This window comes from Thalassophryne amazonica, chromosome 20 (assembly GCF_902500255.1).
Source record: "Thalassophryne amazonica chromosome 20, fThaAma1.1, whole genome shotgun sequence".
Classification (NCBI taxonomy): Eukaryota; Metazoa; Chordata; class Actinopteri; order Batrachoidiformes; family Batrachoididae; genus Thalassophryne; species Thalassophryne amazonica.
In genome coordinates, this window is record NC_047122.1 from 12,553,687 (window position 1) to 12,569,568 (window position 15,882).

Consider the following 15,882-nt stretch of genomic DNA (forward strand, 5'->3'; position numbering starts at 1 on the left):
CATGACAGTGATTGTCTGCAGACTATTGTCATGCCAAAAGTGCGAATGGCCACACATTTTCTAAGGGCCAAGCCAGCGGTGTTAGATGTTCCTGCATGTCAGCTGGAATTTGGCTGACATCTGCCGTGAGAGGGATCGATGGGTTCACACAGCGCACACTCTGTCTTTCAGCCGCTGGTGAGTGCAAATAGTTGTAGCAACAGGTGTACAAGGCGTTCGAGGCAGGGACGATTTTACCTGTTTTGCACACGATTTCTGCTTCATGCGCACATAGACCAAACTTTGCACAATGTGTGAAGAGACCCTTAGTAATGGAATGCTTTGGTAGAAAACCTGTAAATAATCAGTTTTGTTGCCAGTTTTCTTCAGACAAGTCAGGAGATGGATACATGAACATTTCCAAGTCACTGACAATGTCTTGGACTTTATTTACAATAATTATGTTATTTACAATAATTATGAAGAAATACAAACAGTATGACACTCTATGGTAAATCTGTGTGGAGTTGACAATCACTCAGTTTTTGGGGACTGTCTCAAACAGGTTTTCTACCAATGTGCTCCATTACTTATGTACTCCATCATCTTGGCTTTTATATTTTTAATACATTTATATCTAGTTGTAGAGATTTGCTTTCAGTTTGAGTTTAATAATTTGATAATTTTTGATTTTTTTTTTTTTGTATATGAAATGGCATAAATAAATTGAAATAAAAAGTGTTCCAATACTTTTGCATGACACTATGTTTAGGCAGTTTTGCTCATTCTTCTTTGCAGCACTTCTCAAGCTTAGCACTTCTCAAGCTCAGTGGCCTCCATCATCCTCAAAATACAGTTGTATGCAAAAGTTTGGGTACCCCTGATAATTTTCAAGATTTTCCTTTATAAATCATTGGTTGTGTGGATCAGAAATTTCAGTTAAATATATCATATAACAGACAAACACACTAATATTTGAAAAGTGAAATGAAACTTCTAGTATTTACAGAAAGTGTGCAATAATTATTTAAATAAAATTGGGCAGGTGCATAAATTTGGGATACCCTCGTCTTTTTATTGATTTGAATACATTTAGCACTAATTATTGGAATGCAAAATTGGTTTGGAAAGTTCACTGACCCTTGACCTCCTTACACAGGTGAATCCAATCATGAGAAAGGGTATTTAAGGTGGCCATTTGCAAATGTTTCCCCTCTTTGCATCTCTTCTAATGAGTGGCAACATGGGAGCCTCTAAACAACTCTCAAATGACCTGAAAACAAAGATTCTTCAACATCATGATTTAGGAGAAGGATACAAAAAGCTATCTCAGAGATTTCAGTTGTCATTTTCCACTGTGAGGAACATAGTGAGGAAATGGAAGACCGCAGGGACAGTACTAGTTAAGGCCAAAGTAGCAGGCCAAGAAAAATCTCATAAGAAGAACCAAAGGGCAGTGAGAACAGTCATATTCAACCCAGAAACCTGCTCCAAAGACCTACAACATGATCTTGCTGCCGATAGTGTTTTTGTGCATCATTCAACTATACAGTGCACTTTGCACAAAGAGATGCTGTATGATGCTGTAATGCACAGGAAGCCATTTCTGCATATACACCACAAACAGAGTCGCTTGAGATATGCTAAAGCACATTTGGACAAGCCAACTTCATTTTGGAATAAGGTGCTGTGGACAGATGAACTACAACTGAGTTATTTGGACAGAACAAGGGGTGGTATGCATGGCTGAAAAAGAACACAGCATTCCAATAAAAACACTTGCAACCTATAGTAAAATTTGGAGGTGGTTCCATCATGCTGTGGGGCTGTGGGGCCAGTGCAGGTACTGGGAATCTTGTTAAAGTTGAGGTTCACATGGATTCCAGTCAGTATCAGCAGATTCTTGAGAACAATGTTCATGAATCAGTGACAAAGTTGAAGTTGCGCTGTGGCTGGATCTTTCAACAAGACGACCCTAAACACTGCTCAAAATCTACTAAGGCATTCGTGAAGAGGAACAAGTACAATGTTCTGGAATGGCCATCTCAATCCCCAGACCTGAATATTATTGAAAATCTGTGGTGTGAATTTAAGCGGGCTGTCCATGCTGGGAAACCAACAAACCTGAGATGTTTTGTAAAGAAGAATGGTCCAAAATACCTTCAACCAGAATCCAGACTTTCAGTGGAAGCTATAGGAACTGTTTAGAGGCTGTTATTTCTGCAAATGAAGGATCTACTAAATATTGATGTATTTTTTCTGTTGGGGTGCCCAAATTTATGCACCTGCCTAATTTTGTTTAAGGGTGATTCTTTAACTACGGGCACTATTGGCCTTGTAAATGTAATTTCCACCACACCATTGCCTTACAATATAAAGCGCCTTGGGGCAACTGTTTGTTGTGATTTGGCGCTATATACATGTGCTCTGATGTCACTGTTTATCTCCATAGAAACTATCCAAACAATCTTTCATACAAACTGTCTAAAGGGACATTACAGTGTTGTGGTGGAAATTACGGCAATAGTGTGGGACAACTACATTTTGTTTAAAAAAATCACAACAGTTGTATGACACTGAATACCCCAATTATGTTTTGATTATTTTACTGATATTTTAAAACATTAGAAAAAATGTTTCTTTACCATTCATTTTTATCATTGAAGATCAAAAGTCTGGGTGTGGGACAAGCACAAAACGGCAATATTTGCATATAATAATGCTGAAAAAAGGTGAAAAAGTCATCATAGACTACTAGAACAAATTTCTTAACACACTTTCATTGTAAAGATAACTAGAAAAGTGTGAAATTCCCCTTTTTTCTGTTTTTCATACAATATGATCAAAGGACATAAGTGCCCGTAGTCTAAGAATCACCCTTAAATAATTATTGCACACTTTCTGTAAATCATATAAACTTCATTTCACTTCTCAAATATCACTGTGTTTGTCTGCTGTATGATATATCTAACTGAAATTGCTGATCCAAACAACCAATGATTTATAAAGGAAAATCATGGAAATCATCAGGGGTGCCCAAACTTTTGCATACAACTATAGCTCAAAGTTAGCCAAAAGCAACAAGGTAAGTTTTAAAATCCGGTTAAATGTGAAGTCTCGGTCTCAGCGAATCATAACCCATGAATAATAAGCCATGCATGTGTGTGTCAGTGATTAGTCAAAGAATGATCCACATTTTAAGCTATCAGATATCCACTACTAAGGCACCTCTCTGTACCTCACATGTGCCAGGTATCAGCCTCTAATGAGCCACGACCGACCTGTCATTTGAGCCCCGCCCAGCCTCGAATGTCTCGTGTCGCCGCATATGATCCATGTCAAGCCACATATGATCCATGTAGCATCATGTAATGCGATGTTGGTGCATGTTTAGGCATGGGTTTGGTCCAAACCTCCAGCACTCCCACACGTGGTCCCTTTAAAGTGTGGGTTTTCAAATCACAGCATCCATTCAAGATGTCACACAGTTCGGCCGGTTTGCGCCGTGTGCCAGACTACTGTTCACCTGTGTTTCAGAGTCATTAAATGCACCAGACCAGCAAGAACTGAACCACAGGTTCCTAAACAGTCGCCTCCGCGCTTCTTCTCACTGGCTTTATTTATTCCGCAGCTTTACAGCTATTTTGACACCGTGATCCAACTTTTAACTTTGTGTTTCTGCATTAATGTCTGCAAAATCGCTCTTTCGTTAGCTGGCATTCTGTGCAAAAAATGCTCGTCTTGAGTGCCAGTCATTGCATCAGCGTGCTCCGAGTGTGCCTCATCTGATCCATAACAAGATGTTAAATCTATCATAAATATACTTTCACAGCTGCTTATAAAGAAGGAATGAAAATGCAACTGTTTTACCAAGCTATTACAATATAAACATTACAAATAATTACCTTTTGAGCTGTTCCAAATACATTCTCCACCTCAGTGCATAGACAGAGAGAGGAAAAAAGCTCCAAATGTGCTCTGTGATTCCAAAAGTGATTAGAAATGTTTTCACCATCCAAGCTCTGACAGAAAATGATTAATCTGCTCTAAAATAATTATTTTATATACAGCGTCTGGCACACAAAGCAGGTGGGATTGTAGTGCACAAGAGGGCTGAGCCTGTCCAAAATAGCCAGTCCTGTACTCGTAGCCGCCAGGTGCGTGGAAAATTGGCTTTTAACAGCCTCGTCCTCACCACAAACATGCCTCTAAAATCCTTGCCTGTCCTCGTAGTATCCTGTACATAAACTGCCCAATGCTGTTGTTGCTAAATTTTGAACTTCTTGAAATTAGCACCATGCTCAGAAAAGAGCCTCATTAGCCGAATATTCTGCCTCTAAGAGCAACTATTCTCCCACGAATGTTGAATACCTCCTCTCATACCAAAAAAACATGCTACGTGACTCATTATTCATCCTCCATTAATCAGTGGGACCAGGGCTTCAGTGTGTAAATATTTATACGTATACAGTTGCTATTGACATTCATTATTAACATCTTATTGTCTTATTTATAATTTGCAATAAATATATATATATATATATATATATATATATATATATATATATATATATATATATACATATACGAGGGCTGTCAATAAAGTAACGGTCCTTTTTATTTTTTTCAAAAATAAAAAGGAGAGACAAAGCACCAGTCTCTCAGCAACTTCTCAGACAAAGGAATTCCGACGAGGGGCTGGACGACTCCTCCCACAAGGAGTGCTCACAGGCGAATGACGTCACCGACAGGCGTGGAAAACCCACGCATGCGCACGAGGGTTCAAGCATGTCTGACGTAAAAACATATGAATGAAATCCATATAGTTTTTGAAAAAAATAAAAAGGACCGTTACTTTATTGACAGCCCTCGTATATATATATATATATATATATATATATATATATATATATATACACACACACACACACATACTGCTGCAAATAAGTATTTCAACACCTGTGAAAATCAATGTTAATATTTGGTACAGTAGCCTTTGTTTAATAGAAGTCAAACGCTTCCTGTAGATTTTCACCAGGTATGCACACACTGCAGCATGGGTTTTTGGCTCATTCCTCCACACAGATCTTCTCTAGATCAGCCAGGTTACTGGGCTGTCGCTGAAAAACAGAGTTTGAGCTCCCTCCAAAGATTTTCTATTGGGTTTAGGACTGGAGACTGGCTCGGCCACTCCAGAACCTTGATATGCTTCTTACGGAGCCCCTCCTTGGTTATCCTGGCTGTATGCTTCAGGTCATTGTCAGGTTGGAAGACCCATCCACGACCCCTCTTCAATGCTCTAACTGAGGGAAGGAGGTTGTTCCTCAAAATCTCGCAATACATGGCCCCGGTCATCCTCTCCTTAATACAGTGCAGTCGTCCTGTCCCATGTGCAGAAAAACACCCTCAAAGCATGATGTTTCCACCCCCATGCTTTACAGTAGGGACGGTGTTTTTGGGATGGTACTCAGCATTCTTCTTCCTCCAAACACGGCGAGTGGAATTAAGGCCAAAAAGTTCTATTTTGGTCTCATCTGACCACATAACTTTCTACCATGACTCCTCTGGATCATCCAAATGGTCATAGGCAAACTTAAGACGGGCCTGGACGTGTGCTGATTTAAGCAGGGGAACCTTCCGTGCCATGCATGATTTTAACCCATGACGTCTTAGTGTATTACCCACAGTAACCTTGGAAACAGTGGTAGAGCTCTCTTCAGGTCATTGACCAGCTCCTCCCGTGCAGTTCTGGGCTGATTCCTCACCTTTCTTAGGATCATTGATACGCCACGAGGTAGGATCTTGCATGGAACCCCAGTCCGAGGGAGATTGACAGTCATGTTTAGCTCCAACAGTTGATCTTTTTCACCAAGCTGCTTGGCAATTGCCCCGTAGCCCTTTCCAGCCTTGTGGAGGTCTACAAGTTTGTCTCTGGTGTCTTTGGACAGTTCTTTGGTCTTAGCCATGTTAGCAGTTGGAGTCTTACTGATTGTGTGGGGTGGACAGGTGTCTTTATGTTTATCATGTATTTTGTGTTATATCATCTGTTTTCTTTGGTCACTGGTTTTGTTTTCTGTCATTTATTTTCTGTTTAGCCTGTAGTCTGCTTTTCCATCTTAACTGTTATCGCATTTACTTTTATACTTAAGTCAGTATCTGTTCTGCTTTGGTTTTGGATCATAGTCTATTTGCTTATCTTTCTTTTTGGGCTGGTCATATTGTTTCCTTGGTTGCTCCCTTTCTGTTGTTCACATCTATTATTGTTTATCTTGAGCACATCACATTTGTCACCATTGGTTTTTTTGTCACTTGTCTGTCACTTGTTCATCTTGCCCCAGTCCACTTTGCTCTTTATCTCACTTGCACCTACTCTTCTCTTTCTCAGCCACGCCCCTTCTAGAACCTTCTGCACACCTGTTCCTCATTCCACAGCCTAATCACCATGCCACTATTTAAACCCTCACAGTCCCCTCCAGATTGTTGATTTCATGTCACTGTCCAGCCTTAGTGCCAAACGCTCCTCTGCGTTGTTTTTTCCCTGCCGGATTTTTGACCTTGCTTTGTCCTCAACCTTGAGTTTGTCTTTGCCTGTGATTGCCTCCTCACTGTGTATTTTGACTTGTGCCTGTCTGTCGAACCACACCTCAGCCTTACGCCTGTCTGTTACCGTTGCCTCACTGCTGGATCACCTGTGTACTGACTCCCTGCTTGCTTTGACGGTTAAACCTTTTGCTTACTCCATCCATGGTGAGAACTCGCATTTGTGTCCACCTGTTTTCAGGCACGCCATCACCATGCCTGATATTTTATTTATTTTTATATATATATATATATATACACACACACACACACACACACACACACACACACAACCCATGGCAAAAATTATGGAATCACCGGCCTCGGAGGATGTTCATTCAGTTGTTTAATTTTGTAGAAAAAAAGCAGATCACAGACATGACACAAAACTAAAGTCATTTCAAATGGCAACTTTCTGGATTTAAGAAACACTATAAGAAATCAGGAAAAAAAAAATTGTGGCAGTCAGTAACGGTTACTTTTTTAGACCAAGCAGAGGGAAAAAATATGGAATCACTCAATTCTGAGGAAAAAATTATGGAATCATGAAAAACATAAGAATGCTCCAACACATCACTAGTATTCTGTTGCACCACCTCTGGCTTTTATAACAGCTTGCAGTCTCTGAGGCATGGACTTAATGAGTGACAAACAGTACTCTTCATCAATCTGGCTCCAACTTTCTCTGATTGCTGTTGCCAGATCAGCTTTGCAGGTTGGAGCCTTGTCATGGACCATTTTCTTCAACTTCCACCAAAGATTTTCAATTGGATTAAGATCCAGACTATTTGCAGGCCATGACATTGACCCTATGTGTATTTTTGCAAGGAATGTTTTCACAGTTTTTGCTATATGGCAAGATGCATTATCATCTTGATTGAAATGATTTCATCATCCCCAAACATCCTTCCAATTGATGGGATAAGAAAAGTGTTCAAAATATCAACGTAAACGTGCATTTATTGATGATGTAATGACAGCCATCTCCCCAGTGCCTTTACCTGACATGCAGCCCCATATCATCAATGACTGTGGAAATTTGTGGACTGTGGAAATATATAAATATATATAATATATAAACCTCTCTCAGCGTCCATGGAGCTCTGGGGCTCCGACTGCCGAGACGTGCCGTGCTGTGGATTTTGCAGCAACAAGTCTGTCCTTGCAGCAACAGGTGTACCGGCCGCTTCGCATTAAAACAGCGAGCGTAATCTCAGGACTTGTGCCAAGTGTGCTGCAGCTCCATTCAGTAGACAGAGAGGTGATGCCGGTGTTGTGCGCTGAATCTGGCACAACACCAGCTGCAAAGCAGACATGGGTGGTGTGAGTGGCCCGCGTCGGCGGTTAACGAGCTCGTTAACGAGCCTGCAGACTTAATAAGCGCAGCGGAGGGAGTGGGAGAGGAAGAATGGCGCCCACTGTCGATGTCGTTGCTGATCTGAGCACACAGATCTGTATCTCACATTCATTGCAGCTTACTTTTGGATGTTGAAACCAGGACGTGTATAAGTAACATTATTAACAGATAAAATCAATTTCAATGCGGGATCGGACTGAAGGCGGGAGCGCGTTGTCTTGTCCCTGACGTCATGGAAATGATATGGCTGTACAAACTGTTTTCACAGAGAGCTAAATTTTAGCTGCAAATTTGTCATTTTTAAACGAAGATTTCTCCGATGAATTACAAATTTGGGCTTACAGATTTACTTTACTGCATTCACAAGGGTCTTATAAATACATATCAGCTATTTCCTTCTGAAATCTGACCACATTTATTTCAATGCAGGTCTACTTTAATGTTGGCTTTCGTTTAGCTTTTCTGTATGTAAATCCCATTTCCTTTAGGCGGTTTTTTACAGTTCGGTCACAGACGTGACTCCAGTTTCCTCCCATCCGTTCCTCATTTGTTTTGTTGTGCATTTTCAATTTTTGAGACATATTGCTTTAAGTTTTCTGTCTTGACGCTTTGATGTCTTCCTTGGTCTACCAGTATGTTTACCTTTAACAACCTTCCCATGTTGTTTGTATTTGGTCCAGAGTTTAGACACAGCTGACTGTGAACAACCAACATCTTTTGCAACATTGCATGATGATTTACCCTCTTTTAAGAGTTTGATAATCCTCTCCTTTGTTTCAATTGACATCTCTCGTGTTGGAGCCATGATTCATGTCAGTCCACTTGGTGCCAACAGCTCTCCAAGGTGTGATCACTCATTTTTAGATGCAGACTAATGAGCAGATCTATATATATATATATATATATATCTCAAACATTTATTGATATTTACGTTAATTATTAAGATCCTATTGTCTTATTTACAATTTGTACATGTTCAATCAAGCTCCTCTATTTTGTCATGTGATAATTTCACAAGGACCATAATGGAAATAAGCACTCATGCTTTATTGCGTTATCTGTGTATCATTAATATATTTGCCTCTGTATGTTTATACTGACTATGTAGAATAAACTCAATCAATCATCAATCAATCATAAACAATATTTTATTTACATTTTAAGGGTGTCTGCAGGAGGGCGGGTGTCTTTTTAGTGTTTTTGAAGACTAAGGTGTGCAGTTATGTGCCATGACAGAAAGAGCGGGGGCGAGTTGCTATACCTGTGTTGCTATTCCTGCGTGGTCACACCCAGGAACCCAGAGCACTCTGTATCCCTGCATCCTTTTCCTAATGGACACAACACCTCCAAATGCTGCTCAATTAACTCCATGACCAGACAGCCTTTAATCAATCCATTTCAGATTCCCAACATATGCAGTATTTCTTGGTTGCACTTACCATCGAACCAGAGCATCTTCTATGGCAACAGTCAGAGCATGGCCAAGGTGTAGCGTGCCAGTCACATTAGGCGGAGGGATACACAGACAGAAGGTCTGATCCACAGCATGAGGTAATGTTTCCTGAAGAGACAATGTACTTTTGAAAAAACACTTGAGACAGTTTACTGACAAACAGGAGACACCACACTGACAGGCTGTCGTAGAATGCATAAGAAACTGCCATTAGCTTGTGTTAAGTGTACAACCTTTATTTTGCTGTACATTAAAAGCTTGTAAAGGGCAAGGCTGCAAGCCTAAGATGAACAGCATTGATCACCGAGCCCTCAGCACTGCATCAAGAACTGCAATTCATCAATAGCTGGTATAACCTCATGAGCAAGGGATTCCTTTGGGAAACCTTTGTTCAACACGATACAAAGTTACATTCCCCAATGCCATTTAAACTTCACTGTGAAGAAAAAAAAAAACCTTTTCCAGAGGTAGAGTCAACATCCCTGGACTCTGGAGGTATTTGGATTGGACCATCATACAGTGGAAAAGTATAATGTGGTCAGATGAATCAGTATTTCAGATCTATTCTGGAGAAACGGATACTCTGCTCTGGATGAAAGATGAAAAGGACCATCCAGACTATTATCAGCAATAAGACCAAAAGCCAAGGTCTGTCATGGTATGGAGTTGGGTGAGTGTCTGTGAAAAAGGTAAGTTGAGTTCTGTGATGGCAGCATCACCCCTAGAATCCAGGGGTATTTTCTAGATTTGACCATACTTACAGTATTTCCCATTTCTCTATATTTTTTTTACATAATTCCCACGTGTTGCATGTCAAAATGTTCACAACAATCTCAGCTTTGAGAATATGTGCCACATATTTGTCTTAAACACTGCTTCCTGAAAAAATATTTTGACTCTAAATCAGGAAAACTGAAATGGATTTTTGAAAAATTCTTAAAATCTTTATTGAAGATGCACCTGTATTTATGTGGACACTGTTTTGGTGTGAGTAATTTGTTCATCAAATTATTTGTCACAAACAAACAATTATTTGTCACAAACAAACAGTAATATATTAAGAAAATTGTATATCAATGTAAAATAAATGAAAAATAAAAAATCCTCACCATTTCACTCTATGTTTTCTGTTTTCACTTTATGTAGAGGTGCCCATAAATATCAATATCATCATTTGCTATGTTGTGCCCCTCCCCACCACTACCACAATGAAGCAAATAACGGGGGGGGGGGGGGGGGGGGGGGCACCTTATAAATCCTAGAAAAAGCAAACAACCCATCCACATGTTTTTCATGACCACATGCTTTGTCTGTAGGACTAAATAATACAATTAGTTCTATGGCACTAAATCACAACATAACTCACCCCAAGGCACTTCACGAGGGAAAGGTCAAACCTTATCAACCCCACTGACCAAGTCCAGATGCAACAGTGGTAAGAAAGAACTCCCTTCTGCCTTTTTTGAGGAAGAAACCTCAAGCAGACCAGGCTCAGAAGGGTGACCCACTGCTTATGTCATTCTAACAGTAACAAAGATCAAACAAACAAAGTGCAACAAAGGATTTTAAAACATACAAAACAAGACTAGACCAGACCTGCCAGCAGGTATACATGGGGTCCAAGCACTGTATGTCGAGGGCCATGTGACTCCTAAGGATGCAAACGTTGGCCTGACCTGCAGAGCCACAAGTTTGCCAACGCTGTCACACCGTTTGCCATCATCAGGACAAATTGCAACCAAGATTTCCATTCTTTCTCAGTATGTCTGCTGAATAACAGCCATTGCTGTTACCACGTGCATGCAGGTATCAATGGTGTTATATGCAGTCTATCAGTCTACCAGATATTTCAGAGTGTAAGTATCAGTTTTGTTTTGTTGTTTTCGTCGTTTGTCCTGTTTCTCTGCTGCAGTGCACAGCAGAGAAACAGGACAAATACAATAAGAGATAAATGCCACAGTGAGCTGAACTCACCTTTTTATCAGAACACTTTATATGGACACTCAAATAACATCCAGTCTGTCATCTGATCACGAAACAGAGTTATCCCAGACACTATAGCTAATATATTGGGAGAGTATATCTTCTTAAGGAGGAAGTGGAAGACAGAAGGGCAGAAAGAGGAAGAATAGAAAACAAAAAAGTTATTTTATCTTACGAAATAATAATAATATGACGAAAGAGTTTTCAAATGTTTCATTGTGTTGCACTTTCACCTCACATATGACTGTCTGCTCAGTGGCTTAAAGAAGCAGTTTACTGGCCGGTTGCACTTGTACCAAAATCATTAATTAGCTCATAGCATCTGATTGCTAAAGCCGTGTTTGTGTTAGAAATAAATAATGCAATGGATTTTCAAACATTTCATTGCGTGTTCACCTCACATACAATTATGTGTTCAGTGGCTTAAAAAGCAGTTTACTCGCATTTGGTGGGATAATCTAAAATTAGAATCAGCCCGATAAAGGTTTTTGACTAGTCAGGTAAACTTGACTCACTTAAAAAAAAAAAAAAAAAGAAAAAAAAAAGTGCATTGTTCCTCTTGATTAGTCTGTGAGGTGGAGCGATTGATCCCTGCAGCCACTGCAGCTGCAGGGATCAATACACAGTGTTGATCAAGAACATACTTGAAATACACAAGTCTCTTTTCGATCATCAACAGCTGTCTTGATGTTTGATAGTGCACATTTAAAGCTAATACGGCATTTTTAAAAACAACTAGTGCACGCTCTTCATATCTGTTCTGATTTGCACAGACCACACAGGGATGGGCCCACAGGGGTGAGGGCTGGGAAAACCCCGCCCTCCAACCCAAACCCCTTCAAGGTACACTTATGAAGACATTTTAAAGACAGTTTTTTGCACATTTTAATAATAATAACAATAATAATAATAATAATAATAATAATGAGCGAAGTAACACAAAGCTCACTCATGGTACAGGGAGTCCAAAACAGGAAGTGCCAAATTGAGTCCACAGTGAAAGAGGAAATGTCAAATGTTGAACACTTCCTGGATCCCACTAGACAAGATCTCGTGGGATACTGTGGGAATTGAGTGGCAAGTTGAGACTGAAACAGGACATGTCAACTTTTGAGTCCATAGTGAAACAGGAAATGTCAAATGCTCAACACTTCCTAGCATGGGTGGAGCTAGAGCAGAGGCCAGGGTTGCACTGGACTCCCCTGACATCTGATTGGACACAGATGATTACATGTCACGGCCTCACACGTCTGGTTGAAAAGAGCTGCGTTTTGAAATCAGTGACACATATTGACTGATAGGCCCCTCCTGTACAGTAGCTGGTGCTGTGTACCACAAAAAGTTCTAATCCACCTTATTAGAAGAAGAAAAATGTCTGACTCACAGACTCCTAATGACAGCAAAGTTATATCATGAGTAAACAACCGTATTTTATGCCAGAAATGAGGTCCAGGTTCTTAAAAGCAGCATTTCTCCTTTAATTTGGTTGTCTTATATATACATGTGTCTCCAGTGATTTTAAATGAGCAGGCAGCTGTTGATTCATGAGATATGACGTGAAGCCGCTCAGGCTGAAAGAAATACAGGTAATTTACTCCTCCTCTGTTCTGTATAAAACCTGTGTAACCCTTTAATTGTGCTCTCTGAAGGACCTATTTTTTTAAATAACCTCTTAATTTTGCTGTCTGACTGACACACCAGTCACACAACTTTAGATAAAGGAATCTAAATTTATCTTCCTTAAACTCAAACTGAAAGCAAATCTCTACAACTTGATATAAATTAATTAAAAATAGAAGATACAGCTTCCTGACGAAGTTGTGTAGAGGAGAATTTTCTTAAAAAGAAGACCTGATAGTTCAGCTACAACTTGACAGACAGTACATCTGAGATGCAAGCCTAGATTTGATGTTTTGGTGAAAGAAACTTTTGTATTTCTTCATAACTGATGTAAATAAAGTCCAAGACATATTCAGTGACTTGGAAATGTTCATGTTTCCATCCCCTGGCTTGTCTGAAGAAAACTGGCAATAAAACTGATTATTATTTACAGGTAGGTTGTGAGGCGAAGGAGAAACATGATTTCTGGAGTGAGTTTGATGAGTTGGTAGAGAGCATGCCCAAGCATGAAAGAGTGGTGGCAGGAGCAGAATTCAATGGGCATGTTGGTGATGCCCTATCTACCCATTACTACAGATGGGTAGATGTGGCATCAAGGACAGGAATGTGGAAGGGCAGACGGTAGTTAATTTCGCAAAACGGATGGAAATGTCTGTGGTGAATACCTACTTAAAGAAAAGGGAGGAGCACAGGGTGACATATAAGAGTGGAGGAAGGTGCACACAGGTGGACTACATTCGTTGTAAGAGATGCAAGCTAAAAGAAACTGAAGACTGTATGGTGGTGGCAGGGGAGAGTGTAGCTAGACAGCATAGGATGGTGGTTTGTAGGCTAACTTCAGAGGTAAAGAAGAAGAGAGTGAGAACTCAACAAAGGATCAGATGGTGGAAGCTGAAGGAGGAAAACTGTTGTGTCAAATTCAGTGAGCAGGTGAGGGAGGCACTGGGTGGAGTTATCGACAACTGGGAAAGTACTGCAGATGTGGTGAGGGAGACAGCTAGGACAGTACTGGGTGTGACATCTGGACAGCGGAAGGAAGACAAGGAGACTTGGTGGTGGAATAAAGATGAGGTCAGCAAAAAAAGAATTGGGATAGTTGGAGAGATGAAGAAATTAGGAGTACAAGGAGGCATAAGGTGAAAAGAGAAGTGACAAAAGCTAAGGAAAAGGCATATAGCAAGCTGAACAAGAAATTAAATAGTAAAGAAGGAAAAGAGGACTATCAATTAGCCAGACAAAGGGACAGAACTGGAAATGAGCAAGTTACAGTGGTGCAGATGGCAATGTGCTGACAAGCGAGGAGAATGTGTTGAGAAGGTGGAGGGAATATTTTGAGGAGCTGATGAATGAAGAAAATGCAAGACAAAATGCTAAGGATGGAGGAACCAGGCAGTAGGAGAAGATGGAGGCCAAAGAGGAGGTTTATGAATGCGCTAAGGGAGGACATGCAGGTGGTTGGTGTGACAGAGGAAGATACAGAGGACAGGGTGAGATAGAAATGACTGACCTACTGTGGCAACCCCTAATGGGAGCAGCTGCAAGAAGTAGTCTTCTAAAGAGTCTTCTAAAACAAGGGTGTGGATAACAGTGTCAACAAGTCAGATTCAAATACTTCTTTTTTACTCAGTGTGTTACATTGTGAAGTTCTGGCATCTGCTGCTACATTGATTATCTCCTTACACTGATTATGTGCATGCATCACATCACTTCATGTTTTTTGCAGGGGCATTACAGCACCACATACAGGCCTGGCACAGATACTACACCATTTTCAGTGACTGCGTGTGTACGTAGACATTTCTTGAAACGGTGTCATATTTACAAAACACTTTGTAAAAACCACAAAGAAAAAGATGGTATCTGTTTCCGTGTGGACAAGGCCTTAGTTTGTACATTTAGATATGATGTACATGTAAAGCTGAAGTTGTAAGAAATAGCTTCCACTGGTATTTGAAAAAGGCAAAATGCTAGAGCTTCTCCCCGATGATTTCCATGTTGCAGGGAGTCTGTTGATTCCATGTTTGTGAAAAGTGGGTTTTTTGACATGTAGGCCTAGTAGGGTTTCTCTGTTTTTTTGTTGTTGTTGTTTTTTGTTTTCTTAGCAGTTGCAGGCTGTTTAGCCTACACTATATGTTAATTTTTGTGAAGTTGGATTAAAATGACTGAGCTATATTGTTCAACTTTGTGCTGTGAAGTTTTTGACTTAAAAGAATGAAAACAAAAAGAAAAAAAGACTATCATGTCGTAACATTACAAATTTCAATTTCAATTTATTTTCCTTTATATAGCGCCAAATCACAAGGCGCTTCACACAGGTAAGGTCTAACCTTACCAACCCCCAGAGCAACAGTGGTAAGAAAAAACTCCCTCTGAGGAAGAAACCTCAAGCAGACCAGACTCAAAGGGGTGACCCTCTGCTTGGGCCATGCTACAGACACAAATTACAGAAACAATTCACAGAACAATTCACGGATGAATATACAAGAATTGCTGTTGGTGCACAGGACAGGAGGGTCACCAACACAAATACAACTCCCATCTCTGGATGGAGCTGCACCTTAAACAGAGAAAAAACAGAATCAGGCATCAGAAAGACAAAAACTACTGTATAATTTGCCAGCATTAATCAACAAGAAAGAGAAATACTAAGGTGATCGCCGGCCGCTAGCCCTAAGCTTCACTAAAAGTTTAGGTGAATTTAGGTGAAGTTGAGGCTGCGGCCCGCTCCAATTACTAATAACATGAATTAAAAGAGTAAAAAGAGTAAAGCAAAACTGTACCAGTATGCTAGCCATATGAAAGGGAAAATAAGTGCGTCTTAAGTCTGGACTTGAAAGTCTCCACAGAAGAAGTCGCCACTGTTTTATTGATGCAGGGAGATCATTCCACAGAACATGGACATTAGACTAAT

General features: G+C 40.2%; 1 protein-coding gene across 1 annotated transcript in view; it reads right to left on the reverse strand.

The window, feature by feature from the left end:
- The window catches only part of vars2 (valyl-tRNA synthetase 2, mitochondrial), a 136,903-nt gene that overhangs the window by 94,667 nt on the left and 26,354 nt on the right, over nucleotides 1-15,882 (reverse strand). Inside the window, 2 exon segments of the mRNA XM_034160910.1 lie at nucleotides 9,177-9,243; nucleotides 9,355-9,476. Coding sequence (XP_034016801.1) covers nucleotides 9,177-9,243; nucleotides 9,355-9,476 — 189 coding nt within the window.